This window comes from Buteo buteo, chromosome 32 (assembly GCF_964188355.1).
Source record: "Buteo buteo chromosome 32, bButBut1.hap1.1, whole genome shotgun sequence".
NCBI lineage: Eukaryota > Metazoa > Chordata > Aves > Accipitriformes > Accipitridae > Buteo > Buteo buteo.
In genome coordinates, this window is record NC_134202.1 from 1,071,286 (window position 1) to 1,088,915 (window position 17,630).

Below are 17,630 nucleotides of genomic sequence, written 5' to 3' on the forward strand. Positions count from 1 at the left end.
TCGCCGGGGCCGAGCCCGTGGGAAGTGAAGAGCACCTCGCCGTAACAGCACCCGTCCAACGGGAACCGCGCCGATCCGGCCATCCGAGCCGAGTGGCGGGGCGCCAAACCGGCTCGCTGGGCGCAAAGGCCCACCCAGACGTCCTCGGGGGTGACGAAAGGGACTCGGGGGGCCGCCGCCAGCACGGCCGCCGCCGCCTCCCCCGACAGGACGTAGGCCGTGCCGCTGCAATAGAGGGGGAAGGTGGCGTCGGGATAAACGGCGACGGGGACGTGGTGGCGACCGCGAGGGTCCCGCTGGGGTCGAACCCACCAGTGGATCCGTCCCAGGTACAACCGCGGCGCTCGCCGGAAGGACGCCAAGTAACTCGTCAAGGCCGGGAGGTTGACGAAGACGTCGTCGTCGGCTTTGAGGATGAAAGGGACGGCGGGGCAACGGCGCGCGGCCCAGCGGAGCAGGAACGCCGTCTTGCGCGTGAGGTTGGCGTAGGTGTCGGCGAAGGCGCCTTGCAGGAGGTCGCCGTGGCGGCGAGCTTCCGCTCGCACCGCCGGTTGTTCGGCCGGCGCCGTCGGCACCCCCAGGACGAAGAGGGTGCGGGTGGGGAGCCCGCCCGGTCGCCCGTCCGCGCCCCCCCACGTTTCTCGGATGGCCTGGCGGCGAGCGGCGTGGGACGGGGCGCTGGGTACCAGCACCAGGAGGAACGGGGGGGTCGGTCCGCAGCCGCGGGGGGAGAGGAGGAGGGGGGGGTCGTCGGCGAGGGCCGCGTCGGCCGCAAGGGCCGCGACGCTTGCAAAGCTCGCGGCGTTTGCGACGCCGGCGTCCTTTGCTAAGCTTGCGGCGTTGGCAACGCCTGCACCGTTGGCAACGCCGGCGTCCTTTGCAACGCCTGCACCTTTTGCAACGCCTGCGTCCTTTGCAACGCCTGCACCTTTTGCAACGCCTGTGTCCTTTGCAACGCCGGCGTCCTTTGCAACGCCTGCACCTTTTGCAACGCCTGCGTCCTTTGCAACGCCGGCGTCCTTTGCAACGCCTGCACCTTTTGCAACGCCTGTGTCCTTTGCAACGCCGGCGTCCTTTGCAACGCCTGCACCTTTTGCAACACCTGCACCTTTTGCAACACCTGCATCCTTTGCAACACCTGCACCTTTTGCAACACCTGCATCCTTTGCAACGCCTGCATCCTTTGCAACGCCTGCACCTTTTGCAACGCCTGCACCTTTTGCAACACCTGCATCCTTTGCAACACCTGCATCCTTTGCAATACCTGCATCCTTTGCAACACCTGCACCTTTTGCAATACCTGCGTCCTTCGCAACGCCTGCACCGTCTGCAGGACCCTCACCCTTCGCAAGCCCCGCCTCAGTCGCACCCCCTGCGCCCCTTGCACCCCCCCCCGCACCCTCGTCCCCCCCCCCGCCCCCCCCTCCCCTTTCCCGCCAAACCGCCAGCCCGGCCGCCACCAGCTCCTCCCCCCACCCCCCTCCCCCCACCAGCGCCAGCCCCGCCAGCGCCAGCGCCAGCCCCGCCCCCCGCCCCGCCCCCCGCCGCCCCCCCCGCCTCCTCCACCGCCACATCCCGCTTACCGGGGAGGGTCCCCTGACACGCCCCCCCCCCTCCCCCGGGAGCCCCACGGGTGCGTAGAACCCGCGGGGTGACACGCGTGGGGGCAAAGTTCCTCGGGGTGGGGGTGGGGGGAGAGTGCGCCTGCGCGGAGCGCCGGGAGGGCGGGGCCAAAGGGGAGGGGGCGGGGCTGGGGAGCGGGAGAGGGGCGTGGTGTTGGCTGGAGGGGGCGTGGTGCTGGGGGAGCGGGGGGCGCGGCGTGGCGGAGGTAGGGGGCGTGGCGAAGGTGGAGGGGGCGTGGTGAGGGCGGAAGGGGCGTGGTGAGGGCGGAGGGGGCGTGGTGAGGGTGGCGGGGGAGAGGGATGGGAGTGCGCAGGCGCGGAGCGGAGGGGGCGGGGACGCGGCGCGTCACGTGGGAGGAGGTGGGCGGGGCCGGGCGGGAGCCGGTTCCTGCGTGAGGCGAGCGGAGAAGGTGGGGGGGGGGGGGGCCTGGGGGGGTGAGGGGGGGTTGGGGGGGTTCTGTGGGGTGGGGGGTTTTCCTGGAAGGGTTTGGGGGGCCCTGTGGACTGGGTGGGAGGGTCCTCGTGGGGTTTGGGGGGGTCTGGGGGGGTTTCTGTGGAGTGGGGAGGTGTCCTGGAAGGATTTGGGGGGGCCTGTGGGGGTTTGGGGGGGGGCTTGGGATATCTGGGGGGGTTCTGTGGGGTGGGGGGGGTCCTGGAGGGGTTTGGGGGGGCCTGGGGGGCCCTGTGGAGTGGGTAGGAGGGTCCTCGAGGGGTGTGTGGGGGTTTGAGGGGGGCTTGTGGGGTGAGGGGGTTCCTGGAGGGATTTGGGGGGGTTGGAGGGGGCTTGTGGGGTGAGGGGGGTTCTGTGGAGTGGGTGGGAGGGTCCTGGAGGGGTTTGAGGGGGGGCCTGTGGGGTGAGGGGGGGCCTGGAGGGATTTGGGGGGGCCCTGGGGGGCTTGGAGGGGTCTGGGGGAGGGGCCTGTGGGTTTGGGGGGTGCTAGAGGGGTTTGGGGGGGACCGTGGGGGGTGGATGCTCAGGGGGGGTCGAGGGGGCCTTGGGGGGGGCCATGAGGCTGCAGGGGGTGTTTGGGGGCCCTATAGAAGTCCGCGGGGGGGGGGCGTGTCTCTGTGGGGTTTGGGGGGGTCTGGAAGGGGGGGTGCAGTTTTGAGGGTTCTCTGGGATTTGGGGGGGGGCCTCTCTGGGGTGCAGGGGCTCCCCATGGGGCACAGAACTGCCCTGGGATTTTGGGGAGGGGGGCTCCAAAAGGTGAGAGATGCCTCCCCCAATCCCCCCTGCTGTCCCCCCCCCAGCCCTCTCCATGGCAGAACAGATCCAGAAGAAGCTACAGGGCGAGCTGGAGAAATACCAGCAGCTCCAGAAAGGTACGGCCTGGCCCCCCCAGACCCCCCCCCACACCCCCATAACCCCCCTGTACCCCCAGCCCCCCCCCTGCACCCCATAACCCCTCCTTCCTCCCCCTCCAGCACCCACTATCCCCCTCCCACCCTTCCCCTCCTCACGGGGTGCCACAGGACCCCTATTTTGGGGGGGTGCCAGCACCGGGGGGGGGGGGGGCCAGGTGACTCCCCCCCACTTTTTTTTTTGTGTGCCCCCCTTCCGCCCCCAGACCTGAGCAGGTCAGTGACAGCACGGCAGAAACTGGAGGCGCAGCTGACGGAGAACAATATCGTGAAGGAGGTGCGTGAAGCCCAAAACCCCCCCTCTAAGGGTGACACCCCCCCCCCCCTACTGACCCCCCTCCCCAAAAAAAACCCCAGGAGCTGGAGCTGCTGGATGCCACCAACACCATTTTCAAGCTGATGGGGCCGGTGTTGGTAAAACAAGATATGGAAGAAGCCAAAACCACCGTCGGCAAACGCCTGGATTACATCAATGGCGAAATGTAGGTACTCGGAGGGGGCCACATGGGGGGAGTAAGGGGATTTTTGGGGGGCTGTGGCATTCATATACCCCCCCCCCCCAAAATTTGGCAGCAAGCGCTACGAGCAGCAGATGCAGGACCTGGAACGGCGCTCGGAGCAGCAGCGAGAGACGCTGGGGCGGCTGCAGCAGGAGCTCCAGCGGGCGCAGGGAAAAGCTTAGATGTTTTTTGGGGACCGCACCCCATTTATTTTTTGGGGGGGTCCTTGTACCCCAAACTCCCTCCCCAATTCAGATTAAACCCCTTCCCAAAACAGAAACATCGCTGTGAGCGTCAGGTGTCCCTACTCCTTCCCGTAGTGTCTTTATTGCCGTAGTGTCACAGCCCTGGCACTGGGGGCCTCCCCCCAGATTAATTTGGGGGGGGGGCACCCCTAAAAGAGGGCACGGGTGATCTTGCGGCCGGTGGCTTTGATTTTCGGGAAGGTGGAGCTGAGCTCAGCCCCCCGGGGTTGAGATGGGGGGGGGCAAAGACCAGGACCCCCCCCCAATTCCCGGGGACGTAGGGCAAAATCCAAGCTGGTCCCCGTCATGGCGTAGAAGACGTTGGCGGAGGGGGGTAGGAGCAGTTCTGGGGGGGGCAAAGAGGGAGTGAAGGGGTATTTTGGGGGGGGGGTTAGGGGTGGCCCCCCCCCCGCAAAGCAAAAGCTCACCTCGGTTTTCGGGGAGCAGCTGGAGCAGCTGGAAGCGGGGGGCAGCGCCCGGATCCTGCCCGTGTTTCTCCAGCACTTTGGCCACCACGGCCGGGGTCTTGTCCTGGCTGGTGATCTGGGGGGGGGGGCATAGCGAGGCGGGGGGGTCAGCACCCCCAAAATCCACCCCCCTTGGCTATTTTTTTGATGGGGAGAGGCTTTTGGGGTGGTGATGGGGACACCCCCCCTCCCCAAAATCCCCTTCCTTGGATTTTTAGGGAGGGGGGACACTCCTGAAAGTGATTTTGGCGGGGGGTGGACACGGTATACAAAACTAAAAGCCCCCCCCAGGATTTTGGGGGTCCTGGGGGACCCCAATTTTTTTTGGGGGGGGGATGTGGTGGGTTCCTCACCAGGATGCTTTTGTAGAGGCTGCCGTTGTGCAGTTCCATGCGGGCCCGGATGATGCGGCAGTCGGTGGGGGGGGCCCCCCCCGGCCGCCCCCCGCCCCCCCCCGGGTCCCCCCCAGCTTTAGGGGGGAAGGTTGAGCCACAGGAGGCCGAACGTCGGTGACCCCGGGGGGGGGACAATGTCCCCGGGGGGGGGACGGGGACGGCAGCGGGGGGGGTGGCCGCCTTATCCAGCGCCGACACCGATGGCCACTTCACCTGGGGGGGGTGACAGGGTGGGGAGGGCACCCCAACACCCCCCCCCCCGGATTTGGGGGGGCTTTTGGGGTGGTGATGGGAGCACCCTGGATTTTTTTGGGGGGGCACCCTGTAACCCCCCCCCCTTGGATTTTTTGGAGGAGGGGGGTTGGGGTGCTGATGGGATTGAGACACCCCAATACCCCCCCCCGCATTTTTTTTTGTGGGGTGGGGGTGTCTTACCTGCTCCAGGCGCGAGGGCGGCTGGGGGGCGCCTGCGGGGGGGGACACGAGGACATCGGGGGGGCAGGGCTGGTCCCAGGTCACTGAGGGGGTCCCTACGGATCTCAGGAGCCTGGGGGGGGTGTCAGGGGTGAGGGGGGGGCACACATGGGGTGCACCCCCCGCTTCCCCCCACCCCCCCCTACTCACTCTGCACAGTGGGTGATGACGAGGGCGGGTTTGAGGGGGCGCGGGGGGGGGTCCCCAGGGGGCTCGATCTCATAGGAGAGGCTGTGGCTGCGGAGAGACGGGAGGGGACGCGCTGGGACCTGTCACACCCCCCCCACCCCACGTGGGGACGTGTCACCTGTCTGCCAGCGTCCCCCCCCCACCCCAGGAGGTGCCACCCATGTGTCAGGACACCCCACTCATGTGCCAGGACACCCCCCCCCCCCCCCCCATATACCAACACCCCAGGAGATGCCACCCATGTGTCAGGACCCCCCCCAGCCATGTACCAGGACCCCCCCACCCATGTACCAGCCCCCCAGGAGATGCCACCCATGTGCCAGGACACCCCCCCCAGGACCCCCCCCCCCATATACCAGCCCCCCAGGAGATGCCACCCATGTACTAGGACCCCCCAATCCATGTACCAGCCCCCAGGAGATGCCACCCATGTGCCAGGACACCCCCCCCAGGACCCCCCCCCCATATACCAGCCCCCCAGGAGATGCCACCCATGTACCAGGACCCCCCCACCCATGTACCAGCCCCCAGGAGATGCCACCCATGTGCCAGGACACCCCCCCCAGGACCCCCCCCCCATATACCAGCCCCCCAGGAGATGCCACCCATGTACTAGGACCCCCCACCCATGTACCAGGACCCGTGGGAGATGCCACCCATGTGCCAGGACCCCCCCTCCACGTACCAGCCCCCCCAAGAGATACCACCCATGTGCCAGGACTCCCCCACCCACATACCAGTGCCTCCAGGAGATGCCACCCATGTACCAGGACCCCCCAATCCATGTACCAGGACCCCCCCCACCCATATACCACCCTCCAGGAGATGCCACCCATGTGCCAGAACACCCCCCCCCCCCATCCCCGTCCCCCCCCCCACCTGCGAGCCTCGGGCAGGGGCCGCAGGGTGCGCAGCCAGCGGCGGAAGCGGGGCTGGGGGTGCAGGCGGTACCCCCGGCACAGCCCCTGCAGCCCCTGCACCTGCGCCAGCACCTCGAATTCCTGCCGGGACACCGGGGGGGCGGAATGGGGGGGGGGGGTGACACTGGTGTCACTGGGTGGGGAGGGGGCAGGGGAATGGGGGACATGGGGAATGGGGGGGACGGGGGGATCTAGGGACATGGGGGGGACATGCAGGGGACATGGGGGGGGTCTGGGAATTTGGGGAGTGTTGGGGGACATTGGGGGGGAAGGGACATGGGGATATAGGGGACATGGGGGGACAGGATTTGGGGGGACATGGGGGGACAGAGGGAGTGTTGGGGGACATGGGGACATTGGGGGGACACAGGGACATGGGGATATAGGGGACATGGGGGGGACAGGATTTGGGGGGGACATGGGGATATGGGGGACAGGGGATATGGGGGGGACAGGGGATATGGGGGGGACACAGGGACATGGGGATATAGGGGACATGGGGATGGGACATGGAGGGACACAGTGGGATAAAGGAGGGACATGGGGGACAGGGGACATGGGGGGGACATGGGGGGACACAGGGACATGGGGATGGGGGGACATGAGGGGACACAGTGGGATATGGGGGACGGGACATTGGGGGACATGGGAGGACATGGGGACAGGGGGATCTGGGGACATGAGGGGACAGGGGATATGGGGGGGACGGGACATGGGCCACACACCTTGCGACGCTTGTCGAAATTGATGTAGCCATCCTGCGGGATGGGGCAGGGGGGGCATCAGCTTGGGGACACCCCCACCTCGGGGCCATCCCTTCCCTTGGGGACATTTCTCCTTGGGGACTCCCTAGATTAGGGACAAACCCCCCCCCCCCTCCTTGGGGACCACCCCCCCTCCTTGGGGACACCCCCCCTCCCCCCTTGGGGACAAGTGACACCCACCTCCAGCTCATCCTTCATGGCCGCATCCAGCATCACCAGGTCACGCAGGAAGGTGCCCAGGTAGGGCACGACCCCCTGTGGGGGGACACACACACACAGAGGGGGGGGGACACGGGTGAGGTCAGGAGGTGGCACCGTCCCCTCCCTGTCCCCATGTCCCCTCCCTCACCACGGAGCGCTGCTGCGGGGGGCGGCGGGGCTGGCGGCGGTTGGGGGGCTCCGGGGGGGGGTCCTGGAGGGGGGGACACACAGGGAGGGGGATTGGGGACAAGGACAGGGGTCAGGGCTGGTGACAAGGGACATGGGAGGAGGGATGGGGTTGGGGACAAGGGACGTTGTTGGGGACAAGGATGGGGACGTGGCTGGGGACAAGGACAGGGATAAGGATGGGGACAAGGGCAGGGCTGGTGACAAGGGACATGGGACGGGGACAAGGACAGGGGATGGGGTTGGGGACAAGGGACAGGGACAAGGGACATGGGATGGGGACAAGGACAGGGGATGGGGTTGGGGACAAGGGACATGGCTGGGGACAAGGGACATGGGACGGGGACAAGGACCGGGGACAGGGGTTGGGGACAAGGGACATGGGATAGGGACAAGGACAGGGATCCAGGTTGGGGACAGGGGGTCAAGATTGGGGACGAGGCTGGTGACAAAGGATGAGGTTGGGGACAAGGACATGGGTCAGGGCTGGGGACAGGGCCAGGGGTCTGGGTTGGGGACAGGGGTTGGGGACATGTCCCCGCCTGGAGCAGCAGCTGGCGGCTGGCGCTGTAGTTGTCCTGCTCGGAGCAGATGGCACTGAGCTCCTCGTAGCTGCGCTGGGCATCGCTGGGGACAGGGACAAAGCCACCGCGTCACCCCCAACCCGTATCCCCACGTTCCCCCCCCCCCACCGTGTCCCCTCCGTGTCCCCGTACCGGCTGGTCTCGTCCCAGCTCTGCCGGAGCCGGTGGATGGGGCTGGACTGCAACGCCGAGATGATGGCGCAGAGCGAGGAGAAGTTCCTCAACGCGCGGCACTCCTGGGGACACGGGGACTGTCACCAACCCCGGCCGGGGTGGGGACAACCCCAATGGGATGGGGACACGCAGGGGTGGGGACAGGGACACCTCCACTGGGGCCACCAACCCCCCCCTTGGGGTAGAGATGCTACCACTGGGGACAGGGACACCTATGTGGGGCCACCTCCACGGGGGATGTCTCGGGTACAGGGTCACCTCCGTTGAGGGCCACCTCCATGGGGCCACCTCTGTTGAGGGCCACCTCCATGGGGTCATTTCCATTGAGGGCCACCTCCCTGGGGCCACCTCCACGGGACCACCTCCGTTGAGGGCCACCTCCATGAGGCCACCTCCATGGGGTCATCTCCACTAAGGGCCACCTCCATGGGGCCACCTCCATTGAGGAACACCTCCCTGGGGCCACATCCACTGAGGGACACCTCCATGGGGCCACCACTGTTGAGGGCCACCGCCATGGGGTCACCTCCACTGAGGGCCACCTCCATTGAGGCACACCTCCATGGGGTCAGCTCCATTGAGGGTCACCTCCATGGGGCCACCTCCACAGAGGGGGACCTCCACAGGGCCACCACTGTTGAGAGCCACCTCCATGGGGTCACCTCCATTGAGGAACACCTCCATGGGTCCACCTCCATTGAGGAACACCTCCATGGGGTCACCTCCATTGAGAGCCACCTCCATGGGTCCACCTCCATTGAGGAACACCTCCATGGGTCCACCTCCATTGAGGAACACCTCCATGGGGTCACCTCCATTGAGGAACACCTCCATGGGTCCACCTCCATTGAGGAACACCTCCATGGGTCCACCTCCATTGAGGAACACCTCCATGGGTCCACCTCCATTGAGGAACACCTCCATGGGGTCACTTCCATTGAGAGCCACCTCCATGGGTCCACCTCCATTGAGGAACACCTCCATGGGTCCACCTCCATTGAGGAACACCTCCATGGGGTCACCTCCATTGAGGAACACCTCCATGGGTCCACCTCCATTGAGGAACACCTCCATGGGTCCACCTCCATTGAGGAACACCTCCATGGGTCCACCTCCATTGAGGAACACCTCCATGGGGTCACCTCCATTGAGGAACACCTCCATGGGTCCACCTCCATTGAGGAACACCTCCATGGGGTCACCTCCATTGAGGCACACCTCCATGGGGTCACTTCCATTGAGAGCCACCTCCATGGGTCCACCTCCATTGAGGAACACCTCCATGGGGTCACCTCCATTGAGGAACACCTCCATGGGTCCACCTCCATTGAGGAACACCTCCATGGGTCCACCTCCATTGAGGCACACCTCCATGGGGTCACCTCCATTGAGGCACACCTCCATGGGGTCACTTCCATTGAGAGCCACCTCCATGGGGTCACCTCCGTTGAGGAATATCTCCATGGGGATCAATGTGTGTCATCGTCTCCCCCCCCGCAGGGGTCCCCACTGACCTCGGCCACCCGGATCCACTTCTCGAGCAGGCGGGCACGCTGGGGGGGCCGCAGCCCCACGCCCCCCAGGCAGGAGCGGACGACGGCCCCCGCCAGGCGGTTGAACTGGCGCACGGTGGCCCGGACGCTGGGACAGGCGCCTTCGCGTCCCCTTTTGTCCCGTTGGGACCAGAGGGCCCCCAGGCACTCGTAGGGCACCAGGCGCAAGAAGAGCTCCTGGGGACACGGGGACAGGAGCATTGGGGACATGGGGACACGGATGTCAGGGACTAGGGGACATGGGAACACGGGGGACATGGGTGTTGGGGACACGGGTGTTGGGGACACGGGGACACGGATATGGCGACATGGGGTGTTGGGGACATGGGGGACATTGGGTATTGGGGACTAGGAGACACAGGGACATGGGTGTCAGGGACTAGGGGACATGGGGACACAGATATGGGGACATGGGTTGTTGGGGACATGGGGACACAGGGACATGGGGACATGGGGGACATGGGTGTCAGGGACTAGGGGACATGGGGACAGAGATATGGGGATGTGGGGCATTGGGGACATGGGGGACATTGGGTGTTGGGAACTAGGGGACATGGGGACACAGATATGGGGACATGGGGCGTTGGGGACATGGGGGATATGGGGACACAGGGACATGGGGACATGGGTGTCAGGGACTAGGGGACATGGGGACAGAGATATGGGGACATGGGGGACATGGGTGTCAGGGACTAGGGGACATGGGGACAGAGATATGGGGACATGGGGCGTTGGGGACATGGGGGACATGGGCATGAGGGACAGGGGCGCACAGGGACAGTGGTGCTGGGGACAGGGGGGGACATGGATTGAGAGGGACATGGGTGACCCAGGGACACAACAGGGTGCTGGGGCAGATTTTGGGGTGCTGGGGGGGTGTTGTGGTGCCGGGAGAGGTTAATGGGTGCCAATAGGGAGGTTTTGGGGTCCCCCCCCCCTCACCGCCTCGGTCAGGGTGAGCTGCTCGGCCACCTCCTGGGCCTGGAAGGACAGAATGTCCAGGGGGTCGGCGTCCCCCTCCTCGTCCTCGTCACCCTCCTCCTCCTCTTCCTCCGTGGGAGTCGCGCTCTGGGGGAGCCCCCCCAAATTTTCCAGGCGTCGCGCAGCTTCCGAGTCGGGCCCCAACACTCGGATCAAGCCCTCGGCTAAGGGGGGGATTTGGGGTCCCCTAAAATCTTCGGGGTACCCGTCCAGCCAGGAGCAGAGGAGAGTTGAGAGAGCCCTGGGGGGATGACACACACATGGGGGGGGGTCAGTGGGGGGGGGGACAGTTGGGGACACAATGGGGGGGGGGTCACTCACGCCTTGGCCTCGGTCAGCTCTGGAGTGTTGGGGGCCTCTGAGAGGGCCCCGAGTTCTTCCAGCCTGGGGGGGGTCAGGGGTACCTGTGTGATGCCCCCCGCCCCCCCCAAGCACCCTGACCCCCATACAGCCCCCTGACCCCCTCCCTAAGCCCCCCCTAGCCCCCTAACTCCCCCCATACAGCCCCCTAACCCCCTCCCACAGCCCCCTAACCCCCCCATACACCCCCATACACCCCCAAACAACCCCCTGACCCCCCCATACACCCCCTAACCCCCTCCCACGGCCCCCTAACCCCCCCATACCCCCCCAAATCCCCCCATACACCCCCCTAACCCCCTCCCACAGCCCCCTGACCCCCCATACACCCCCATACACCCCCAAACAACCCCCCATACACCCCCATACCTCCCTAACCCCTTCCCACGGCCCCCTAACTCCCCCACACAGCCCCCTAACTTCCCCCTAAGACCCCCTACAGCCCTCTAACGCCCTCCCACATCCCCCTGACTCCCCCATACAGCCCCGTAACCCCCCCATACACCCCCTAAATGCCCCCCATACACCCCCCTAACCCTCTCCCACGGCCCCCTAACCCCCCCATACCCCCCCAAATCCTCCCCATACACCCCCCTAACCCCCTCCCACAGCCCCCTGACACCCCCATACCGCCCATACCCCCCAAATCCCCCCCATACACCCCCCTAACCCCCTCCCACAGCCGCCTGACTCCCCCATACACCCCCCTAATGCCCCCCATACACCCCCTAATCCCCCCATACACCCCCAAACAGCCCCCATACCCCCCCATACAACCCCCTGACCCCCCATACCCCCCCAAATCCCCCCATACACCCCCTAATCCCCTCCCACAGCCCCCTGACCCCCCATACACCCCCAAACGGCCCCCTGACCCCCCCAAATCCCCCCATACACCCCCCCCTAACCCCTCCCACACCCCCCTAAAGCCCCCATACACCCCCAAACAGCCCCCATACTCCCTCAAACACTCCCCTGAGCCCCCATACCCCCCCAAATCCCCCCCATACACCCCCTAACCCCCTCCCACAGCCCCCTGACCCCCCATACACCCCTGTAACCCCCCAAATCCCCCCCATACACCCCCGTAACTCCCCCAAATCCCCCCCATACACCCCCTAACCCCCTCCCACAGCCCCCTGACCCCCCATACCCCCCCATACCCCCCCAAACACCCCCCTGACCCCCCTAACCCCCATCCCACAGCCCCCTAACCCCCCATACACCCCCGTAACCCGCCCAAATCCCCCCCATACACCCCCTAACCCCCTCCCCACAGCCCCCTGACCCCCCATACCCCCCCATGCCCCCCCAAACACCCCCCTGACCCCCCTAACCCCCATCCCACAGCCCCCTAACCCCCCATACACCCCCGTAACCCCCCCAAATCCCCCCCATACACCCCCTAACCCCCGTCCCACAGCCCCCTGACCCCCCATACACCCCCGTAACCCCCCCAAATACCCCCTAACCCCCTCCCACGGCCCCCTAACCCCCCCACCCCCCCCCCCAAACACCCCCCCCGACCCCCCAATCCCGTCCCCGTCCCCTCACCGGCGCAGCAGCAGCCGCAGGACGTGGGGCCCGCGGGCGAAGGCGCGGAAGGTGCCCAGGAAGGCCGGGCCGAAAGCGGCGTCGCCGCCGGCCGCGGCCTCCAGCAGGTGCCGGACCAGGCGAGGCAGCGGGGCCGCCCGCAGGCGCCGGGCCGGGGGTAGGCCGCGGCGGGGGGTCAGGGCGAAGACGGCCCCGCCGGAGCCTTCCTCCCGCTCCTCCTCCTCCGCCTCGGCCGCCTGGGGCTGCGCGGGGGACGGGGAGCGTGAGGGACGCGGGTCAGGCCGAGGAAACTGGCCGCCCCAGTACAAACCAGTGACCCCAGTACAAACCAGTCACCCACCGAAAGGGACGCCGGTCAGCCCGAGGAAACCGGTCACCCCAGTCAGGGACGCCAGTCAGGCCGAGGAAACCGGTCACCCCAGTACAAACCAGTGACCCCAGTACAGACCAGTCACCCACCGAAAGGGACGCCGGTCAGGCCGAGGAAACCAGTCACCCCAGTACAAACCAGTCACCCCAGTACAAACCAGTCACCCCAGTCAGGGACGCCGGTCAGGCTGAGGAAACCGGTCACCCCAGTACAAACCAGTCACCCCAGTACAGACCAGTCACCCACCGAAAGGGACGCTGGTCAGGCCGAGGAAACCGGCCACCCCACTACAAACCAGTCACCCCAGTCAGGGACGCCAGTCAGCCCGAGGAAACCGGTCACCCCAGTACAAACCAGTCACCCCAGTAGAAACCAGTCACCGAAAGGGACACCGGTCAGCCCCGCGGAAACCAGTCACCCCAGTACAAACCAGTCACCCCAGTACAAACCAGTCACCCACCGAAAGGGACACCGGTCAGGCTGAGGAAACCGGTCACCCCAGTCAGGGACGCCGGTCAGCCCGAGGAAACCAGTCACCCCAGTACAAACCAGTGACCCCAGTACAAACCAGTGACCCCAGTACAGACCAGTGACCCCAGTACAGACCAGTCACCCACCGAAAGGGACGCCGGTCAGCCTGAGGAAACTGGTCACCCCAGTCAGGGACGCTGGTCAGGCCGAGGAAACCGGCCGCCCCAGTACAAACCAGTGACCCCAGTACAAACCAGTCACCCCAGTCAGGGACGCCGGTCAGGCCGAGGAAACCAGTCACCCCAGTACAACCCAGTCACCCCAGTACAAACCAGTCACCCCACTACAAACCCGTCACCCACCGAAAGGGACGCCGGTCAGGCCGAGGAAACCGGTCACCCCAGTACAAACCAGTGACCCCAGTACAGACCAGTCACCCCAGTACAAAACAGTCACCGAAAGGGACACCGGTCAGCCCCGAGGAAACCAGTCACCCCAGTACAAACCAGTCACCCCAGTACAGACCAGTCACCCACCGAAAGGGACGCTGGTCAGGCCGAGGAAACCAGTCACCCCAGTACAAACCAGTGACCCCAGTACAAACCCGTCACCCACCGAAAGGGATGCTGGTCAGGCCGAGGAAACCAGTCACCCCAGTACAGACCAGTCACCCCAGTACAGACCAGTCACCAAAAGGGACACCGGTCAGCCCCGAGGAAACCAGTCACCCCAGTACAACCCAGTCACCCCACTACAAACCAGTCACCCACCGAAAGGGATGCCGGTCAGCCCCAGGAAACCGGTCACCCCAGTACAAACCAGTGACCCCAGTACAAACCAGTGACCGAAAGGGACACCGGTCAGCCCCGCGGAAACCAGTCACCCCAGTACAAACCAGTGACCCCAGTACAAACCAGTGACCAAAAGAGACACCGGTCAGCCCCAAGGAAACCAGTCACCCCAGTAGAAACCAGTCACCAAAAGGGACACTGGTCAGCCCCGCGGAAACGGGGGGCCCAGCATAACCAGTCACCCCAGTAGAAACCAGTGACCGAAAGAGACACCGGTCAGCCCCATGGAAACAGGGGGGGCCGGCAGAAACCAGTCACTCCAGTAGAAACCAGGGGGCCCAGGAGAAACCAGTCACCCCAAGAGCCACCGGTCGGCCCCGCACAAACCAGGGGGGCCAGTAGAAACCAGTCACCCCCAGCAGAAACCAGGGGAGCCAGCAGAAACCAGTCACCCCCATAGAAACCAGTCACCCCAAGAGCAACTGGTCACCCCAGTAGAAACCAGTGACCCCCACAGAAACCAGGGACCCCAAGAGTAACCAGTCACCCCCCAATAGAAACCAGTCACCCCAGTAGAAACCAGTGACCCCCAATAAAAACCACTGACCCCCCAATAGAAACCAGGGCCCCCTCAATAGAAACCAGGGCCCCCCAGTAGAAACCAGTGCTCCTAATAGCAGCCAGTGACCCCAATAGAAACCAGTGACCCCAATAGAAACCAGTCACCCCAGTAGAAACCAGTGACCCCCAATAGAAACCAGTGACCCCCCATAGAAACCAGTGACCCCCCCAGAAAACAGTGCCCCCCAATAAAAACCAGTGACTCCCAACAGAAACCAGTGACCCCCCCCCCATAGAAACCAATGCTCCTAATAGCACCCAGTGCCCCCCAATAGCACCCAGTGCCCCCCCAGTAGAAACCAGCACCCCTAAGGACACCCAGCGCCCCCCCCCGGAGCCCCCCCCCTCCCTTGGGACCCCTCCAGTGTCCCCCAGACCCCCCCGCCCCACCCCCAGTCCCCCCCCAGTGTCCCCAGGACCCCCGTCCCTCCCAGCGCCCCCCAAGTCTCACCCGGGGGGGGTCGCCGTCGGGGGGGCAGGGCCGGTAGGAGCTGAGCACGACCCCCGGCTCCTCGGCCCCGGGGGGCCGGGCCCCCTCCAGCAGCACCCGCAGCACCCGTGGGAGCATGGGGGGCCCCACGGGGCGCTCAGCCCCACGGCGCCGTCATGGGGGGGCACTGGGAGAGAGAAAGGGGGTGCCCCTCAGCACCCCAGTGCTGCCCCACCGCCCCCCCAGTGCCATCCTGCTGCCACCCCCAGTGCTCCCAGTGCTGCCCCACAGCCCCCCCAGTGCTCCCAGTGCCATCCCGCTGCCACCCCCAGTGCTCCCAGTGCTGCCCCGTAGCGCCCCAGTGCTCCCAGTGCCGTCCCGTGGCCCCCCAGTGCTGCCCCACAGCCCCCCCAGTGCTCCCAGTGCCATCCCGCTGCCACCCCCAGTGCTCCCAGTGCTGCCCCACAGCCCCCCCAGTGCTCCCAGTGCCATCCCGCTGCCACCCCCAGTGCTCCCAGTGCTGCCCCACAGCCCCCCCAGTGCTCCCAGTGCCATCCCGCTGCCACCCCCAGTGCTCCCAGTGCTGCCCCACAGCCCCTCCAGTGCTCCCAGTACCGTCCCACTGCCCCCCCCCAGTGCTCCCAGTGCTGCCCCGTGGCCCCCCAGTGCTCCCAGTGCCATTCTACTGCCCCCCACAGTGCTCCCAGTGCTGCCCCGTAGTGCCCCAGTGCTCCCAGTGCCGTCCCGTGGCCCCCCAGTGCTGCCCCACAGCCCCCCCAGTGCTCCCAGTACCGTCCCACTGCCCCCCCCAGTGCTCCCAGTGCTGCCCCGTGGCCCCCCAGTGCCATCCCGCTGCCACCCCCAGCGCTCCCAGTGCTGCCCCACAGCGCCCCAGTGCTCCCAGTCCTGCTCCGTAGCACCCCAGTGCTGCCCCACTGCCCCCCCAGTGCTCCCAGTCCGGCTCTGCAGCCCCCCTTGACCCCCCCCCCACTCCCCTGCTCCCAGTAACCCCCATTCCCCCAACCCCATGCTCCCTGTGCTCCCAGTGCCCCCACACCCAGTGCTCCCAGTCCCTCCTCCCAGTTCCTGCTCCCAGCAACACCACTCCCTGCTCCCAGTCATCCCAGTGCTCCCAGTAACCTCATCCCCCGAACCCCAGTGCTCCCAGTCCCCCCCAATTCCCTCTCCCAGTTCCCTCTCCCGGCACCACTTCCTGCTCCCAGTCCTCCAGTCCTCCCAGTGCTCCCAGTACCACCTCCCGGTACTCCCAGTCCCCCCAGTGCTCCCAGTCCCCCCAGTCCCCCCAGTTCCGGTTCCCAGCCTGCTCCCAGTCACCCCCCCAGTTCCCCCTCCCAGCACCACCACTTCCTGCTCCCAGTCCTCCCAGTAAACTCCCACCACCCCCCAACCCCATGCCCCCAGTTCCCCCCAGTCCCTCCCAGTGCTCCCAGTTCCCCCCCCAGTGCTCCCAGTTCCCCCTCCCAGTCCTCCCAGTTCCCCCTCCCAGTCCTCCCAGTCCCCCCTCCCAGTCCTCCCAGTCCCCTCTCCCGGTGCTCCCAGTCCTCCCCAGTCCCTCTCAGTCCCCCCCCAGTGCTCCCAGTCCCCCCCAGTCCCCCCCAGTCCCCCCCAGTGCTCCCAGTCCCCCCAGTTTCCCCCCACTCCCACCTACACTCCCCCTCGCTGCCGCCGGGGTCCCGCAGCGCCGCGAAGAGCCGCTGGGGGGCGCTAGAGGCGCGCGCGGGGGGGGGGGTGGAGACCGCCGAGGGGGGCGGGGTCACGGAGGAGGGGAAGGGGGCGGGGTCAGCGATAAACCCCGGCCTGGATCGGGGCCGCCGCTGGAACGGAGCCGCCGCCTCCTCCCCCCCCCGGTTCGGCGCCTCCCAAAACCCGGCGCTGGATTCTGCCGGGAAAGGGGGGGTTAAAAGGGGGACGGGGGTGTCCCCTCTGTCACCCGGAGGTGTCGTCGGGCCCGGCTCGACGTCCCCGCCCCTACAGGGCGGCAGGAAACCGCGGGGTGGGAGCGGCTTCCGCTGGGGAAGTGTCACCGCGGGGAGGGGGGGGACGGGACATGGGGACACGGGGGGCGTGGGGGGGACATGGGGGACATGACTGATATGGGGGGGACATGGGGGGATATGGGGACATGGGGGACATGGGGACATTGGGGGGGCATGGGGGACAAGGGGGGACATGGGGGGACTTGGGGACATGGGGGGACACGAGGGACGTGAGTGATATGGGGGGGACATGGGGGGATATGGGGACATGGGGACATTGGGGGGGCATGGGGGACAAGGGGGGACATGGGGGCACACAAAGGACATGAGTGATATGGGGGGGACATGGGGGGATATGGTGACATGGGGGGATGGGGGGACATGGGGACACAGGAGATGATGGGACATTGGGGGCCTTG

General features: G+C 66.5%; 2 protein-coding genes across 5 annotated transcripts; one reads left to right on the top strand and one right to left on the bottom strand.

The window, feature by feature from the left end:
* Positions 1 to 1,944: 1,944 nt before the first annotated feature.
* PFDN6 (prefoldin subunit 6) lies at positions 1,945 to 3,764 on the top strand. The gene is made up of 5 exons (XM_075019269.1): positions 1,945 to 2,032; positions 2,874 to 2,945; positions 3,191 to 3,261; positions 3,342 to 3,466; positions 3,558 to 3,764. The coding sequence occupies exons 2-5, from the start codon at positions 2,882 to 2,884 to the stop codon at positions 3,664 to 3,666; spliced, it is 369 nt and encodes a 122-aa protein (XP_074875370.1). The 5' UTR covers positions 1,945 to 2,032; positions 2,874 to 2,881; the 3' UTR covers positions 3,667 to 3,764.
* Positions 3,765 to 3,877: 113 nt separating this feature from the next.
* RGL2 (ral guanine nucleotide dissociation stimulator like 2) lies at positions 3,878 to 17,124 on the bottom strand. 4 transcript variants are annotated; one of them, XM_075019096.1, is made up of 17 exons: positions 16,880 to 17,124; positions 15,236 to 15,401; positions 12,532 to 12,773; positions 10,939 to 11,001; positions 10,609 to 10,858; positions 9,598 to 9,813; positions 8,042 to 8,145; positions 7,868 to 7,952; positions 7,288 to 7,350; positions 7,119 to 7,193; positions 6,900 to 6,932; positions 6,134 to 6,255; positions 5,216 to 5,302; positions 5,027 to 5,138; positions 4,550 to 4,804; positions 4,158 to 4,272; positions 3,878 to 4,075 (listed from the first exon to the last, which is right to left on the bottom strand). In XM_075019096.1, the coding sequence occupies exons 2-17, from the start codon at positions 15,350 to 15,352 to the stop codon at positions 3,879 to 3,881; spliced, it is 2,136 nt and encodes a 711-aa protein (XP_074875197.1). In that variant the 5' UTR covers positions 15,353 to 15,401; positions 16,880 to 17,124; the 3' UTR covers position 3,878. The 4 variants fall into 4 exon arrangements, with proteins under 4 accessions (XP_074875197.1, XP_074875196.1, XP_074875193.1 ...); XM_075019095.1 differs by having other exon boundaries at positions 10,579 to 10,858; positions 16,884 to 17,120; XM_075019092.1 differs by having other exon boundaries at positions 10,579 to 10,858; positions 16,880 to 17,120.
* Between the last annotated feature and the right edge of the window lie 506 nt (positions 17,125 to 17,630).

What these genes read in the sequence shown, in the direction of transcription:
- PFDN6 (XM_075019269.1), top strand. Translation starts at nt 2,882, where the DNA reads ATGGCAGAACAGATCCAGAAGAAGCTACAGGGCGAGCTGGAGAAATAC. An exon ending in AGAACAATATCGTGAAGGAG is followed by an intron (nt 3,262 to 3,341) that starts GTGCGTGAAGCC and finishes AAAAAACCCCAG; the next exon opens with GAGCTGGAGCTGCTGGATGC. An exon ending in GATTACATCAATGGCGAAAT is followed by an intron (nt 3,467 to 3,557) that starts GTAGGTACTCGG and finishes AAAATTTGGCAG; the next exon opens with CAAGCGCTACGAGCAGCAGA.
- RGL2 (XM_075019095.1), bottom strand. Translation starts at nt 15,352, where the DNA reads ATGCTCCCACGGGTGCTGCGGGTGCTGCTGGAGGGGGCCCGGCCCCCC. An exon ending in CCCCGCAGCAGCGCTCCGTG is followed by an intron (nt 7,194 to 7,287) that starts GTGAGGGAGGGG and finishes GTCCCCCCACAG; the next exon opens with GGGGTCGTGCCCTACCTGGG. An exon ending in GCTGCTCCCCGAAAACCGAG is followed by an intron (nt 4,076 to 4,157) that starts GTGAGCTTTTGC and finishes TGCCCCCCCCAG; the next exon opens with AACTGCTCCTACCCCCCTCC.